Below are 15734 nucleotides of genomic sequence, written 5' to 3' on the forward strand. Positions count from 1 at the left end.
GCACCTCTGCCCTTACTTTCTAAGATTAACTTTTTACTCCCAGATTAAAGACAATAGACATCTGTGCCCTGCAGATATTGACAGACACGGGTGCACACAAAGAGGGCACATGAAGACTCCATGCACGAGGCATATATAGACCATATCACTTCTTTAGGTGTGATGCTATTTTGAATTTGGAAACAATTTCTAACTTCCTTGTAGTATCACGAGATCATTCCAGCACAGTAAGACTGAAAGAAAAACTAAAAGCAAAAAGCAGCCAAGAAAAGGTACGTTTTCAGATGAAATGTGAAACCCAAGAGAGCCGCAGAGCGGGGTCTCTGGGAGGCTGGAGCTGCAGAGGAGACGGGTGTCACCCTTGGATGGGCGCTACTACATGCTGGGGACAATATCCCCAAGGCTGTGCAAGCACTGGGGACAGAAACATGTCCTGCTGCCTCCTGACAACAGAAAGCAAAAGCACACGAGGATATTAAAGCACAGCTAGAAATGGCTCCTAAAATTAACGAGGAGTTAGCCCGGTTGTTTTGGACTGGGTGAGGGTAGGGTTACACGTGTGATTTTCTGCCCTTGTCTGTGCTGGTTACTGCAAGTGAAACCAGTAAGTCACTTATTGACTCACTACAGAGTCAAGTACGCGAAGGTTCAGCGCATCCCTAGGTTCTCTTTCAAGGCTTGGCCTGTAAACCCTCCCCAGCGAGCAGCTCTGCATCCTTCCAGTTTGTTCCACAAAGAATGGAACACGTAGCTGTGCTTCAGGCAGGGCACGGTGACAGTCCCTTGTCACCTCTCCCAGTCCAAGCCCAGCACACAAAACATCACGCGGGAAACGTCCCCAAAACTCAAACAATGCCGATGGCAACTGGCAAGGGCCTCTCAGGAAAACAGACAGAGGGGCAAAGTGGCCAGCCACGGGGCCTCATGGCCACCTGAGTGGGGAAGATGTCACCACCAGCCACCCCAATGATGCCTCCAGTGCCCAACCAGACCCGCAGGCAGCCCCGTCCGTGGGAGCCTGTCCGTCCATGGAAGGCCATCTGTCTGTCTGTCCGTGGGAGACACCCCGGTGCAGGGGCCAGACACATCCCGGAGGGAAGGGGCACGTCGCGACGGCCGGCCAAGAGCAGAGCCCCGGCCTCCAGGCACTACCCACGGCACACACGTGTGCCCCGCAAACAGAAACTGCTCTTTAATTGCCCAAGTTGCTTCATTTTTCTACACTAAATGTTTAAAAACACAAACCAACACCCTAACAATAGCCTGCTTCCCCACATTATTAAAGAACACGGACATACGAAAGGAAAGAAGGGATCAAGTATTTCCCTTTCCTATAGGGAAATAATAGGCATTTTGGCTAGTTTTTTGATGTGTTTTTTCTTTTTTTTTTTTTTTCCTGGCAGATTTGAACAGTATAAAGCTTTGAATATTAAGAAGGCTATTAAATTCTTTCAATAGTTTTCCAAAGTGCGAAGCTACTGCACTTAGAAAAAGGAAAGGAAGCCTAGCACTCTTCAAGAACAAAACGAATTTAAACGCACGATTAATATTGCTACTGAAATTAAAAAGAAAGCGTCTTTTAAAAAAATCAATTGTCTTGAAACAAAGCACAGACTTTTGGCTATTGATAGTATTTTTAGACTCAGACTTTCTCTGGAGACTTAAAAGTATGCAAATGCAAAGTGCAGAGAGGCACATGCACACACATGCTATACCTTTGTATTACATTGGCATTTTATTATTTAATTAAACTACTCTTATTTTTCTAGCTCACGCGTGCTTCCCTTGAGACGGCTTTGCTGTTAGCCTGCTGGCCTTGACTTCCAGCCAAAAACAATTCAGAAACAAAAAGGGACAACAAATCATATTTTCACAGACATTTTTATCCCTCAATACAACCTTGTTTTCACACAACATCATACAGATTCTATGAAAACTATAATTTATGGCGGTAGCCATCCAAAGCTAGGGGCTGACACGAGCTCTGCAGTGTGTTTCCACTCGTGTAATTTCTGAAGTTGCGCCGTGGGGAAGGACTCGCCACGCCGAACACTGCGGCATTGTTGCAAGGGACAAGAATCAATAGTTCCCAGCGGCTCCGACTCGGGCGCTATTAGGTCAACCCAAGTGCTCCGAGTCTCCAGGAACTGTATCCCGGCCAGAAAAGCTCGGGCAGGAGCTTGAAAACCTGCATTTGCAAATAAAGCCCCTTTCTGAGAAAGGCACATCTGCAGCCATCGCCGTTTACGATGGAGCCTGCGCCTAAGATGTACAACTTTAAGCAGCAAACCTCATTTATCAGAGTATTTAGCACAACCCCTCTGCTGAGCAGAATTTCACTTACCTGGTGGCAACCCTGTAAATTCGAATCTCTTCCATACGATGAGTATGAACCCCTTTCTGTTTTACCTGTTAACAAAAAAAAAATAAAAAAAAGAGATGTATAACAGATATAAACAGATAGATACATATAGCTTTTCCAAGCGCTTTATATGATGTTCGCCACATTTCCTAATGCTGTTTACATATGTAAAATAGGCACTGCTGACTGCGCGATGCATGTAGGCAACAGAAAGGGATTAACACTTTTTCACACTGAGGATGGCGACGTGAAATAAACTTCCTAATCTCGGCTGCGCCGCTCCACACGCTTCCTGGACCTGGGATTTAAGGGGCTTCCACCCGTGAGCAGATCTCCTCCGTGCCTGCCCTTGGGCTCGGGGGCTGAGCATCCGCCCCAGCACCCTGCCTTGTCCCTGTCCCCCACCCTACCTGACCCTCACCCCTCGCCAGCCAGCTTCGCCCTGGCGCTGCTGGGGACGCCTTTCCCCGCTCTCTTTCCCAGGAGCCAGTTCCCCCGCGGATCAAGGTGATGATGGAATTTACACCTGGGAAGGAGACCCCCGCTGGGAACTGGCCATTCGCTACCAAGGCTGGGGCTGCCCCAGCGGCGCTGGGACTTGAACGGGCGCCCAACGGCTGCCGAGACTCTGCCAGCCCTAAGTACCCTTTTTTTTTTTTTTTTCCTTCTTTTTTTTCCCCAGGAAGCCTTTAACACTCGGCTCCAACAGCCTGACTTGCAGTACCGGTTACGGTTATGCCATATTTACAAAGGAGAAGAAAGGTTCTTTCAGGTTTGAATGGCCAGACTCGAGCAAAATCAAGAAGGGAAGAGGTGGTTTCTGCAAAGCATTAAGTCATGGCTGAGCAGCACCGCACCACGTGCTCTGGAGACAAAGAGCAGTCAAGAGGGCTGATACAAAACATATTGACACTAAAAGACCACCCTTATGGTGAGGATAATCACGGGAGTGGGGGGGGAGGTATTATCTAACAAAACATCCAAGAACACAGTAAAAATCACTCATAAAATTAAAGTTTTTATTATAGGCTGGGGCATAAAACCCACGGCACACAGTACCAGTTACCGGGGAGCAGATGCTCGGTTTATCTCCGCGTGCGGCTCCCAGCAGTGCCGGGGACACCTCTGCACCTACAAGCCAGGTCCGCGCGTACCCCCCCCGTGAGGGATGCGGTGGCAGCCCTACACCAAAAATAAAGCCACCGTGCCAGCACGCCCACCGAAGCCGTTAAAAACATCCTTTAACTGCGCTTGGAAATATTCGACTACAGTAAGGACAATATCCACCGACCCGACAAAGGCCAGGGTTGGGGGTCCCTGGCATCGCTGCTGCCTGAGCTCCGCCGGGCTCGGCGTTCCCAACGCCATCCAAATTTCATAAAGGGACCCATGGTGAGGCAGATTGTTAGACAAAGGATGACGGAGTTAATTTTAATCGTTCCCAAAATAGCGTGGCCACATTCTGACTCCACAAGCCTTTCCTTTAATGCGCGGCTACTGATTTTGATTGCCCTTTAGAGGTAAAGTTTGACTATTGCAAGCGATTTGGAATTAAAAAAAAAAAATCGTCTTTCTCCTCATCATAATTTAAGACTCTAGAGCTTGCTTTTGTTTCTCGGTTTTGGTATTTGTTGTTGTCCACATCAAATAGTTACTTATACACGGGAACCTCCAAAATTTATCTGCAATTCATAGGACATTGGCACATACAATAACTTTTGAAAGCACTTGTATCTGGTTATACAAAAATGATGGATCACCCACTCCATAGCACCCCTCAGGTTCGGAGCACTGGAAGCCTTTGCAGAAATAATTCAAGATGGAAATGACAATGAAATTTTAATCGTGAATCCCCGAGTCCAATGCCGAGATCGGAAAACAAAATGTCTTGCCGGCACGCCCGGAGTTCCGGGTGCTTCTTCCCACCTCCCCAAGAGGGCCGGAAAGTCGGTGCAAATAACAAGCGGTGAGGACGGGGGCGGGGGGGGGAGGAAAATCCCAACCAGCAAAATCGGGTGGAGGGGAAGCGAGTACAAGCAGCCGCACAAGGTGCTTTGCACGCGCTCCTGGCTGCTGCCTGGGTATCGGTAATCTTCTTTTCTATCGTATCAGACACAGGCAGCCTCATCTTAATTTCAGTTGTTAAAAAATATTTATCCAGATACAAAAATAAACCCGCTGCAAATTACAAGTTGTCAGGGTTAAAATCTACTTCTATTTGTGTGGGGGAGGATAAGAGAACAGCATAGACATGAATCATTCTCAGTAATTTGAGTGTTTCCATGACATCAATGGGCACTCGTCCAGGACTCTGTCGAAGTCTGTGAGGTACCAAAGCGGCACAGCAGCCAGCAGGAGATTGACTTTTTTTTTTTTTTTTTTTTTTTAGGATTATGCTCCTTGTAAAGATTTCATCTATAGCATCCACTTTTACCACCAAAGAGATAGCTTTGGAGATCATGAGGGAACAACATTTCATTCTCCTAGTGTAAGCCTTTAACTTTATTACGGTTGTTGTTGTTCCCACATACAGCTAGAAATCTGCTTCCTCGATTAAGGACAAATAACCAAAAATTTATGAAAAAGTCAAGAAACCGTTAAAAAGATATACATGCGTAGACTCGCACTATCAACTGTAATTATGAAATTATCATACTTTTTGTAACGACACTTCATTTTTTTTTGGGGGGGAGAAATATCTTTTGTATAAACTGTCCATTTAAAATTAGCTACAGTCTTGATGTTGATTTTCTGCTTAAAATTCACTGGCACATTTGTTTCAGATAATAAAATTTGCAAGAGTGCTGATAATATGCAAGAGTAGGCTCTTTAAGCAACTATTTGTGCTCACAAATACAAAAGCTTCTCCTGAATTTCCACGTTTACTGTACATTATGCATCATTTTCAGTCACTTGAACACCCCAGCCTGTACTCTGCGTTTTCCCAGGTTTGCAAGAGCTAAAGATTCTCTCTCCTTTTTTTTTAAAAAAAAAAAAAAAAATGTTTTAAAAAAGAGAGAGCGTCTACAGCGATGTAGACACCCGACGCATTCACTGCGGAATTTTCGAGACAACCCTCTAGTACTAGAATGCGGCAGCCGCTGCGGATATTTTTTGGCACAAAGACAATGGTGGCAGTGCCAAGCCCCATGGCTAAAACTACTCAAAAGAGGCATAAGGGTAGCATTAATCGTTCAAGTCTTTTACTGCATGGAGTACTGTTGTCCATATTTTAAAACCGAAAAGTACCCGTTAGTAATATTTGTTGGAAGCCAGGAAAGGGGGGAAAAAAAAAAAAAAGGAAAAAAAAAAAAAAAGGAGCCTGAAATAGAGACGAATAACAAATCTTGTCAGACATCTGATTAATTTTTTCTACCTAGAGGACCAAATGCTAAAATGTGCCATTTGTTACCAGCCCTCCGAACACGCAACACGATCTATACCCTTCCGTGGCTTTATGATCTGACAATTGAAACAAAGCTCCATGGAAGAAGTTGACCTACAAAGGCTGGTGAATAACTTTCAAGTACGCACTTGCTCTTTAGGTAAGGCAGAAAAAGCATCTCCATTATTATTGGAGGCGATAACTTAGCGTGCGTGTAAATATATCTATATATTTTCAATTAATTGACACAATGCATGCCAATCAAAGGAGAGACAAAGAAAGAACTACACGCAGCTCCTGTTTTCTGACAAACACTGAATCTCAAGTCTCTGCTCTCTAAATACCTCTAGGAAAAAAAAATCCTGCTTATCTTCACTAAACTAAAACCATTGCTCCATAAATATTTTGTTTGCATTTTGGTTTCACTGCGGAAAAGAAAAGCAGCACAGGATTGCCAATCAATCGATAAAGAAGCCACTTGTCTTTCCATGGCATACTTTGAAAAATTAATCAAATTAAGTAGAAAATTTAAGCAACTTCCAAAGCAGAAATGCAAGTCATCTGATTCCCCGCTCTCTTTGCCCCTGCCCCGGGAGAACGGGCACCTTGGCTTTTTTCTGGGATGCAAAACCAGAGGCACGAGGCAACTCTTTCCATCCGCAGAGCAAAGGAAGTGAAGCTATTTCTATAAATGACTTCAAGTCAATGTTTACACTAATTTCTTGTTTGACAGATTTTTTTGAGAGATGAATTCAACCAGAATATTCTAATTCAGGTTTCCGCTGCCCTACATTTGGGGGTCAGTCCGTGGTTAGACTCAAGAAGGGAAACCTGTCTCGGGGTGGGGGGGGGACGGAAGTTATTGTATTAGGGATTGGAATTTTAATGGCTGCAAATTTTGGTCTGTTCAGGTCTGCAATTTTGCTTATGTCTAGTTCTTATTTTATTACTGCATTTCTAGCATTTTGGAAAATTAACGACCCTTCCCTCTGATGTCCGATGTCTCAAATGCATCCTGAAGGGAGCCCCATCGATTCCCCTCCAGAGAGTGACAAACTAAAGGAGAATTCAGTGTGGAAGGCAGACCAGGCACGAGGAACACACTGCGTATTTGGGAAAAAGTTCTGAGCCACTGAAGAACGGGCTGAACTTCCTAGTTCCACGTTTGTCTGGGTATTATAATGAACACATACGTGTTATCAGCCCCAGCAGGGTTTATTTGCATCGTTATGAGGATCATGAAACACTTCCCTTCTGCCTTCACCTCCAGTTCTTGCATTCAAAATTTTCTTACGCTTGTTTAGGTTTGGTTGCAGGAGAAAGGGAGGATCAGAGCGCTCCGGGGAGTGGGTGCTCACGGGCTCCGGCCATCGGCCCTGCACAGCAACTTCTGAGAGCCACAGCAGCACCGCTAGGGGATTTTTTTTTTTTGCCACAGAGCTTTGAAAACCTGACTCATTTCAGCAGAGAAATCAAGGCAAAATTTGTATCAAATTCTAAATTATCTGAGGAAAAACCTCATCGAAATAAATGAGCCGTTGTACACTATAGATCCTACACCTATAGGCACCCGACTCTCAGATAAATGGCTATGCCCTGTGCCCTCCATGGACAGCCTCCCAGGTCTTGCTGGCTTTTGCCCTTGGCAAAAAAATAGCCTGCTCTGTCATCAGAGGAGACAGCAGGTAGCTTTATTTTTTCAGAACTTTTCAATACTCTATTCTTTAAAAGAAAAAGAAGGGGGGGGGGGGGGAGAAACTAAAAATAAAACGGAAAATGCTTTTAGTCTATTAAATGAATTTTTTTTGGCTTTTAATCGAAGGATGGAAATCCAAATGCTGTCCCTGGCATCAGGGCTAACAGCTGGCTGGAGGCTTGTCCCCCTTTTGTGTGACAGCAAGCGTTTCCCGGCGGCTGGGCGTCCCCTGGGCCGGTGGCCGGGCCGGAGCAGTGGTCGCCGTCGCAGCTCCGGGCAGGAGCTGGCGGGGGAACAAGTCGCCCCCGTGCCGGGGCTGCGGGGAACGGGGACAGGCACTGGGAGGCTTCGCTGGGCATCGTCCCCGCCGACCCGAGTGGCTGCGGTGGCTCCTCTTCCCAGGTTTGAGCAGCAGAGAGAGTTGCTGAGCTCGGATGAGTTACCAAGTCGGGCTTGACCCAGGTTATATATATATATATATATATATATACACACACACACTTCTCCAACAGTAGCGCACATTCCGCTATAGGATTTACAGTCAAAATACCCTATTTATTGCAGGGAGGTTTTTGAACAGCGTGTTTTACATCACCAAGAATGTCATCCGACGGTAATGAAAGTATCATGTTAATGAGCTATTTCTGCTTTGTGCTATACATGAAGTACAGACAATAAGAAAGAAATCAGATAGATTTTAAGCAAAGTTTGTGCAATAATGTCCACAAAATAGGACAAACGGGCACAGCATCTGATCCAGGGAAGGTCCACAAACTAGATACAAAGCTAAGGGAAGGTATTAATGCCAATAATTTGCATGGCATTGCAGCCCAAAATGCTACACAATGCTAGGGGTAAGATCTTTTTGACATGAGAGAGGATTTTTGCACTTACACTGATGTGCAGGAAACAGTAATGCTTCTGAAGGAGACGTTATGATGCCAGGGCAAGTAGCGTTATAAAAGGAGATTTCTTTTTTTTTTTTTTAAAACAGTACCATCAAAATGCAAAGGAAATTAAATCCTAAAACCTAGAGTAAAACACAGCTACGGAGCTGACTTGAAGAACCTAAAGCAAGGAAATCCCGAGGGAAAGCAGCCCTTCAGCCCTGACTCCCCTTGCTGCTCGGGGCTTGACGAGGCAAGGTTAATTCCCAAGCGCCCAACTGCTCCCTTACACCCGCCCGCTCGGTGTCTATACATACGGACATGTCTATGCAGACGGGAAGGGCCGTGCTGCCTGCTGAAGGCCATCCCAACACGGGGCTCAGGGCCAGCTTTGCCTACTGGCCCCCCTGGGGCCAACGGCTTCAAGTGCAGGGAAGGGACCGACTCCGGCGCTGCCCACCCCAGGCTCCGCCATCCCCTCGACACAGGTTCGGTTACTCCATGAAAATACCAGACCCATTTATTTTTTTTTGTCACCGATCTCGCTTCGTGAAATGTTGGAGCCAAACCAAAAGACTGAGGCAATTTGCTCAATCTATTTCTGTAGTCTACCAAATAACAGCATCTATTGCAGGGCAGCATGCGATTTGTCTGTTTGCGCGCTTTTAAAACAAAATAGCTGGGGCAAAACTACACTCAAAACTATAAGAATAAGAATGTAAAGAGAGAATAGCGAAGAACCAGATTTATATTAAACGGCCCCTTAGTCCTTGACTAGTCCCACCAAAATCAATTAGATTGTAAAGATTATCACGCTATTCCATAAAAGAAAGGTTTGACGCTCATAGTTGGTTATTTGCCTGGATGATACAGCTGCGTTAGAGGATCGATTGTGGCTAATCCAGTCAGAACGAGCTCGTTGCACCCTTTGCAACAGGTTTTCAGCACCCCGAAGTTAACCAGAGGATATGCAGGTATTGCATTTCGTAGCCATCGCTGCAGTTGCACAACCCATAAATAATACTGCGTTCTGCGGACAAGAAACATTAATGAGCTTAATATCAAGTACACACACTAACTGAGACCAGAATAATAAACTTTCATAATTAAATTAGGTATTTAAACAAAACAACTGTTTATTTCAACGCCGTCTGAAGAAATTACATTTAACGAGTTGAAGAAACCTTAAAGACACTGCCTGAGTGGCCACGTTCCGTGAGCCACGGAACCCACAGCACCTCCACTCAAACATCATGAGCCACGGAACCCACAGCACCTCCACTCAAACATCATGAGCCACGGAACCCACAGCACCTCCACTCAAACATCATGAGCCACGGAACCCACAGCACCTCCACTCAAACATCATGAGCCACGGAACCTCCGGCACCTCCACTCAAACATCATGAGCCATGGAACCCACAGCACCTCCACTCAAACATCATGAGCCATGGAACCCACAGCACCTCCACTCAAACATCATGAGCCATGGAACCCACAGCACCTCCGCTCAAACATCATGAGCCATGGAACCCACAGCACCTCCGCTCAAACATCATGAGCCATGGAACCCACAGCACCTCCGCTCAAACATCATGAGCCATGGAACCCACAGCACCTCCACTCAAATGCTGTGAGCCACGGAACCTCCGGCACCTCCACTCAAACATCATGAGCCACGGAACCCACAGCACCTCCACTCAAATGCCGTGAGCCACGGAACCCACAGCACCTCCGGTCAAACGCTGTGAGCCACGGAACCCACAGCACCTCCAGTCAAACGCCGTGAGCCACGGAACCCACAGCACCTCCACTTAAAGACCGCAAGCGGAAGAACATTTAGGGGAGACAATCCCTCGTTTAGAGCGAAGATGCAACTTTGTAAACATGTTTAGTCTCCTTTCCTTTTCGTATGTGCACGGAATTTCAGTCTAGAGGAAATAATTACGATCATCTAAAGCCTGAACACCTGTATCACTCTGGAAATAGGCAAATTTATTATGGAGAGAAACAAAAACTCGAAGAAAACCCTTTCCCCGTGTTTTACCCTTCTCATTCACAGAACATGCAACAGTCCAAAGATGGGCAGAGGATGAAGACAGGCATCAGAGAACAAAAAATCAAAAGCAAAAGCATTATCTAATATTAGAGAATTAGAATAATAAAAAGGGGCAACATTTTCATAAAGATATGAGACAAAACCACGTTGTAATAATACTCCAGACCTGAAAGCAATATATAAGAATTGAACGTAAAGCACGGGATGCTGTTTTATCCTAAGTAAGCCCCACAGGGCTATTTTAAATTGAAATACACTGCAGGGTGATCCCTCCTCATTTGTTCAGGGACCAGTTCAGGAGATCTTTATCATGGATCTGGAAACCTGGGGTTTCACTCGAGCACGAAACCAGAATCACTTTAAAACAAGTCAGATAAGGATCTAAGGCCGTGAAAGACAGAGAATTGAAGGAGGACAATAAACCTTCCTACAGCCCAAGTCCGGGCTCTAAATCTTTGCTCTGTAAAACCGCCCCTATCGAGTAGCGTTTATTAAAAGGCTACTAAAACAAACCACACTGGACACGAGCAAGGATAAAGAGATCAAAAGCCTTATCGTTCAGCTGGGGGATCAAATCTACACCTCGGCACGATAAACAGCAGCCGTTCTCATTAGGTGGCTGTGGTTTGTCCCAAAGGGACAGAAAAGGCACAATCTTGGGACTTGGGGCGACTCCGTGCTGGGGCAGCAGGACCCCCGGAGCCCTCCTGCCCCAAGAAGCCTGAATTAAGTCCACAGCATCCTCCACGCACCAGAAAGAAGGAAATAAATGCTGACCACAAGCACACACGGACCCATTTTAAAAGCCCGATGGCAAAGATCAATTTCCAGGGTTTACTAGCGAAAGCATCAATGCCTTTGTAGCACTTTACCTCCTGGTTTTTGCCCGTCTTCGCTCTGCGTATATAGACGGGACTACCTGATCTCTAATACTGCCTGATGTTGAGATTAAACACTCAATTATACATTTCTACAGAAACGGTATTCATTTGTAATATTGTTCAGTACAGAAAAATAACAATAACAAAAAGCTAGCATTTATTTCTGTTAGAATTTTCATGTTTTAACAACAATGGATTGGATAATTTGGATTAGCTAAGCAGACAAAATAAACAACAAGCTTCTCAGTGTATGGCAAAACATCAGGAATGATGTGGTAAATATACTGTAACATCATGAAATACCCAATAGTCTCAAATCGGTAATATCCAGCAGAGGGCATGCATACCCTAATAAGATTTTTCCACTTGAGAATTGACATTTCCTAAACATTTCGGGAACAATTTGGGCTGAGAATACAGGCAAACTCATAGCATCAGTACGCACGCTCTCCAATGCTGTCAGATCGAGAATGATAAAGCTCTCCCGCGAAAAGACACCGAGGAATGTCGATTCCTACGGTGGAAAAAAAAAAAGTCCTGGAGAGAGGGATTTTCCCACCTCTACCAGCTGACAATTTTCCTTTTGCTGCCAGATGCAAAGACGAGAACCCTCATGCAAAAAAAATGACCATTCCTCAATATTCTCAATACAAACGTCACACCTGAAAGAAATGCTACATTGAAGAGCAAAATACAGCTCGATTTCCAAATATTTTGTTCTCTGAGTATCTCCAGCAGGGCCAGGTTTTTATCCTAGATTCTTACTAATTACTTCACAGAACAGGACAGCAATATTACCTATGGTTTCTAGTCAATATTTTCTTGTTTTATTATACTTAAGTGCCAGGAAATTTAAAAAAAAAACCTGATCCAGGAAAGAATTTGTCATCTGTCACGTTTGTTTCAGAAATCACTTGCTTAAAATTATATTATAGAAAACTTGATAATGTCTACGCGTGCTTTAGGGTTCTCCAGTGGAAGCTCTTTAACCAGAGCTGCCGAGCCAAGTCCCCTCTCCCACGCACGGCGGGAGGAACGAGAGGACCCAAGGCCCCCAGGAGAACCCTCCGTTGCCTCTCGCACCCATGGCACGTATGACGGTAATTAACTGCTACCGGCCCGTCCACGCTCCCTCCCAACCTCCACCTCTGCTTTCCAACACAGAGAGTAATGGCTATTTGGGTTCCTTATCAGGTAAGATATTTTTTTTAAGTTTCAGTAGCCCTGGGAGATGAACTTAATTTACAAGGTCTACAAGGCAGGCAGCTTAGGTTACATGTAGGTCACAATAAATAATACTCATCCCTTGGCCGGCGCGAGCTGCGCCACCACTGCCTAAGTTGAAATGACAAGCCTTTATTATTCCTAAGCACTTGATTCTGAAACATTTGCACAATCTGTTAAGTCCAGACAAATTTAAATGGTTCTGACATGCAGCCTGCTAGGGTCAGTGACAGGGATAATGCCTCTTTACGTGGGTAAAATTTTGTGGCATATAGGTCACTCTCTTAAGGGGAATCAACTGCGTGTCTCTTCTTTGCATTTCCACCACAATCCTTCATCCTGCAGCCTGGAGCTGAGAGTGAAATGCAAGAAAGGAGCTGAACGCTCAAAGCAAAAATCTGCTTCCAGGACAATCCATTATATCTGACAAGTTAAATGTTCCATGGTAGACCATATGGCATCGGAGCAGGGCCGACGATGGAAGAGGGAAACTCAGCAAATGCATCACAATTAAGGAGTTTGACTATAGACTTTACTTTGATTTACTTTATTTTTTATTAAATTTTGGATATTGTAGTCTTTCAATTTTCATGTAGCCTTTCCAAAGCCTCTCCCCGATTTACCAAGCTATACAAGAGCAGGTGGTTCGCCAGAATTTTCTTCTCCAAAATCTTATGGTCTTACCTACTTCAAATAGTGCTCCTGAGCCAGCCATTTTTATACCTGGCTAATTTGCTAAGTATAGAGCATTTCTGCTATTTACTAGCATAAACGTTATTGGTAGATTGTTAAAGACCAAAGAAAAAGTGAAGCCGATAAAAGGGAGAAAACAGCATAAAATCCCCGTCCCCAAGGCCCCGGTGAAGGGCTCTCGGTAGAAATGTCCCCCCAGCGAAGGGCTGGGCCCGCCGAGACCGAGGGCTGGCAGGAGGAGTCATCCCACCGGAGCCCACCACGATCTGCAGGGACGGATTTTTACCGGATTAGCAGTCGGGAGAACTCCTACACAGGCAGGGGAACAGCACTGATGGTCTGAAAGATCCTTCCATCTTCAAGGTCCATGACTTTACGATCTACGGTGCAAACGGTAGAGCTATGCGCATCCCCCTATGCCTCCTCACCGTTCGTTACGTTTGCCTTCGTTACAACCCGATCCAACTCTGAGTAATTACCAGGTATGAGTCCACAGCTGCCACGGCTCTTTTGTATTGCCAAATCGTACTATTGAATTAACCAAAGATGCCAATAGTTAATTAACTCCTTCTTTAAGGCACCCACCACCCAGAATCGCTTTCTTTTGAAGAGCCAAAATCTTGGGCTCTAACGAAGGAATCCCTGTAAGCAGCTGCTGCAGCCGCGGATTGGGAAACCACCATGAACTGGGAATACTGGCTTTGCCACACCTACGGAGACCGATCACATAAATAACAAATGGACCAATTAGAAGAAAAACCATGCAAGTTATCTGCATGTAATGAAATTCCTAACTAATTTGGCAATGCGGTGCTGAAAAGAGTAACTAGTATTTCCAGAACTCCTCGCAAAGACTCTCCCCTGTGTAAAAGGACAGAAGGACTTCTATAAACTTGGCGTTATTCTGGTCCAATATCACGCAGGTCTGCTATCGTTCAGAAATAAAATCTGCAGAAATAACTGCATAACCATTTTTGGGCAATGCCCTGGGGTCACGATGCAAAAAATAAAGTAGGTAACCAAAGCTAGAGCCTTATTTAGGCAGTTCAATAAAGTCTCGTAAGGCAGGAGTAGACCCACGGCAGCGTCACTGGTGGCAGTGGAAGCTGCTGGTGCACAGCTCACCAATCCAAACCACTTACCGGGCTCTGGAATTGGGAACCCAATTTTCAGCACTCATTTTTATAATCCCTTTTTTTTTTTTTTTTTTTCCCTTTCCAATTTTGACCTCGTAAAGGCTGAGCCAGCATTGCTACCAGTAAGGGCCCATCCTGCCCAGTGCTGGGATCAGCAGACGCTTCTCCGAGATTTCCAGAGGGATCACACGGGAACAGAGAAACTTCTTCACCAAAACCAGGGGGTGTTGAACTGAGTACGCCCATGGCCAAAACACGCCTCTCTAAGCCCAGAAGAGTACGTCGTCACTGCTTAATTATTCAGTAGGCTTGCAATATAGTATTAGTTTTTCTAGTATTAAATGTGTTCTTATCCAGAATGAGTATTTCTCATCATTTTTAAGGCTTAAACCCAATAGTTTTCCAAATTACTTTCATTCTACCTCTTATCACAGCTTGTGCCCTGACACCCACTGGCCATCCCAGTGGAAGGAGCTGTGGGACGACTGGGGCGGCACTGGCGTCTGCTGGGAACATTGGGAATCGTTTTATGGAGGCCCTTGGTGGTTTGATAAACGGAGTTACACAGCGCTGTGCCTCTCTCACCACACCCTCTGAAAAACCCATCGTCTACACTGACAGAGACCAATACAAGTTTATATTTAAATACATCCCTGTTTTAAGATTTTGGGGAAATTAGTATTAAAAAAAAAAAAAAAATCATTAATAGGAGTACTGGGGGTCACTTTACTGAAGCAGTCCTTAATAAACTTCAAAACCTCAATTTCAGTGGAAAAATAAATGTAATTTTTCAAAAGTATACTTATTCATGTTTTGTTATTCCTCATGAGAAAGTGGTTTTAGATTAATGTAAACATATTATTCTTATTTCTTTATTTTTGAGAAACGGCCGTTGTTTTGGCTACCGTGAACAAAGATTAAAGCACAGAAAAAGCGAAGAAATGCTTTAAAAATGTTGAAAATCTTTACCTAAATCAAGAAGTTGCTATCATGAGGTTGAGAGCGCAGGACCCGCGCGGGCCGCAAGGCGAGGTGCGCGGCAGGCGGTACTCCTGGCACTGCCAGAACAAAGACCATTACGAAACCAGGGCTGAAAAAGAGTCGGATCCATCACTCCAGCGCTGCAGTTCTTCACACGGATCTTAAATTTATTATTGATTTAGCATTTAGTACTGCAGGCACTGGAACAAAGACCTCTATGATTATAAATGCATGCTTTTGTGGCACGTGCTTTAATTTTAAAAAGGGTACTTTTTTTTTTCTTCCCCCAAAGATCCTGCATATTAAAAGGACATCAACTTCTTAAAAAGTCACACATCTTTCAAAATGTGTTTTTACAATTTAAGGTTACTGTCAGAGATGACAGAGAAGGATTTCTCTGGGTTGGTTTGTTGGGGGCTGTCAGGGAGTG

The 15734-nt window shown here is 44.8% G+C and overlaps 1 protein-coding gene across 21 annotated transcripts in view; it reads right to left on the reverse strand.

Annotated features, from left to right (window-relative positions):
* The window catches only part of LOC128902255 (transcription factor 4-like), a 237109-nt gene that overhangs the window by 115839 nt on the left and 105536 nt on the right, over nt 1-15734 (reverse strand). For all 21 annotated transcript variants that reach the window (XM_054184865.1, XM_054184857.1, XM_054184856.1 and 18 more), the window contains one exon: nt 2345-2409. In XM_054184865.1, coding sequence (XP_054040840.1) covers nt 2345-2409 — 65 coding nt within the window. The remainder of the gene's footprint in view (nt 1-2344; nt 2410-15734) is intronic.

The sequence above is a fragment of the Rissa tridactyla genome, chromosome Z (genome assembly GCF_028500815.1).
Source record: "Rissa tridactyla isolate bRisTri1 chromosome Z, bRisTri1.patW.cur.20221130, whole genome shotgun sequence".
In the NCBI taxonomy this organism is placed as follows: domain Eukaryota; kingdom Metazoa; phylum Chordata; class Aves; order Charadriiformes; family Laridae; genus Rissa; species Rissa tridactyla.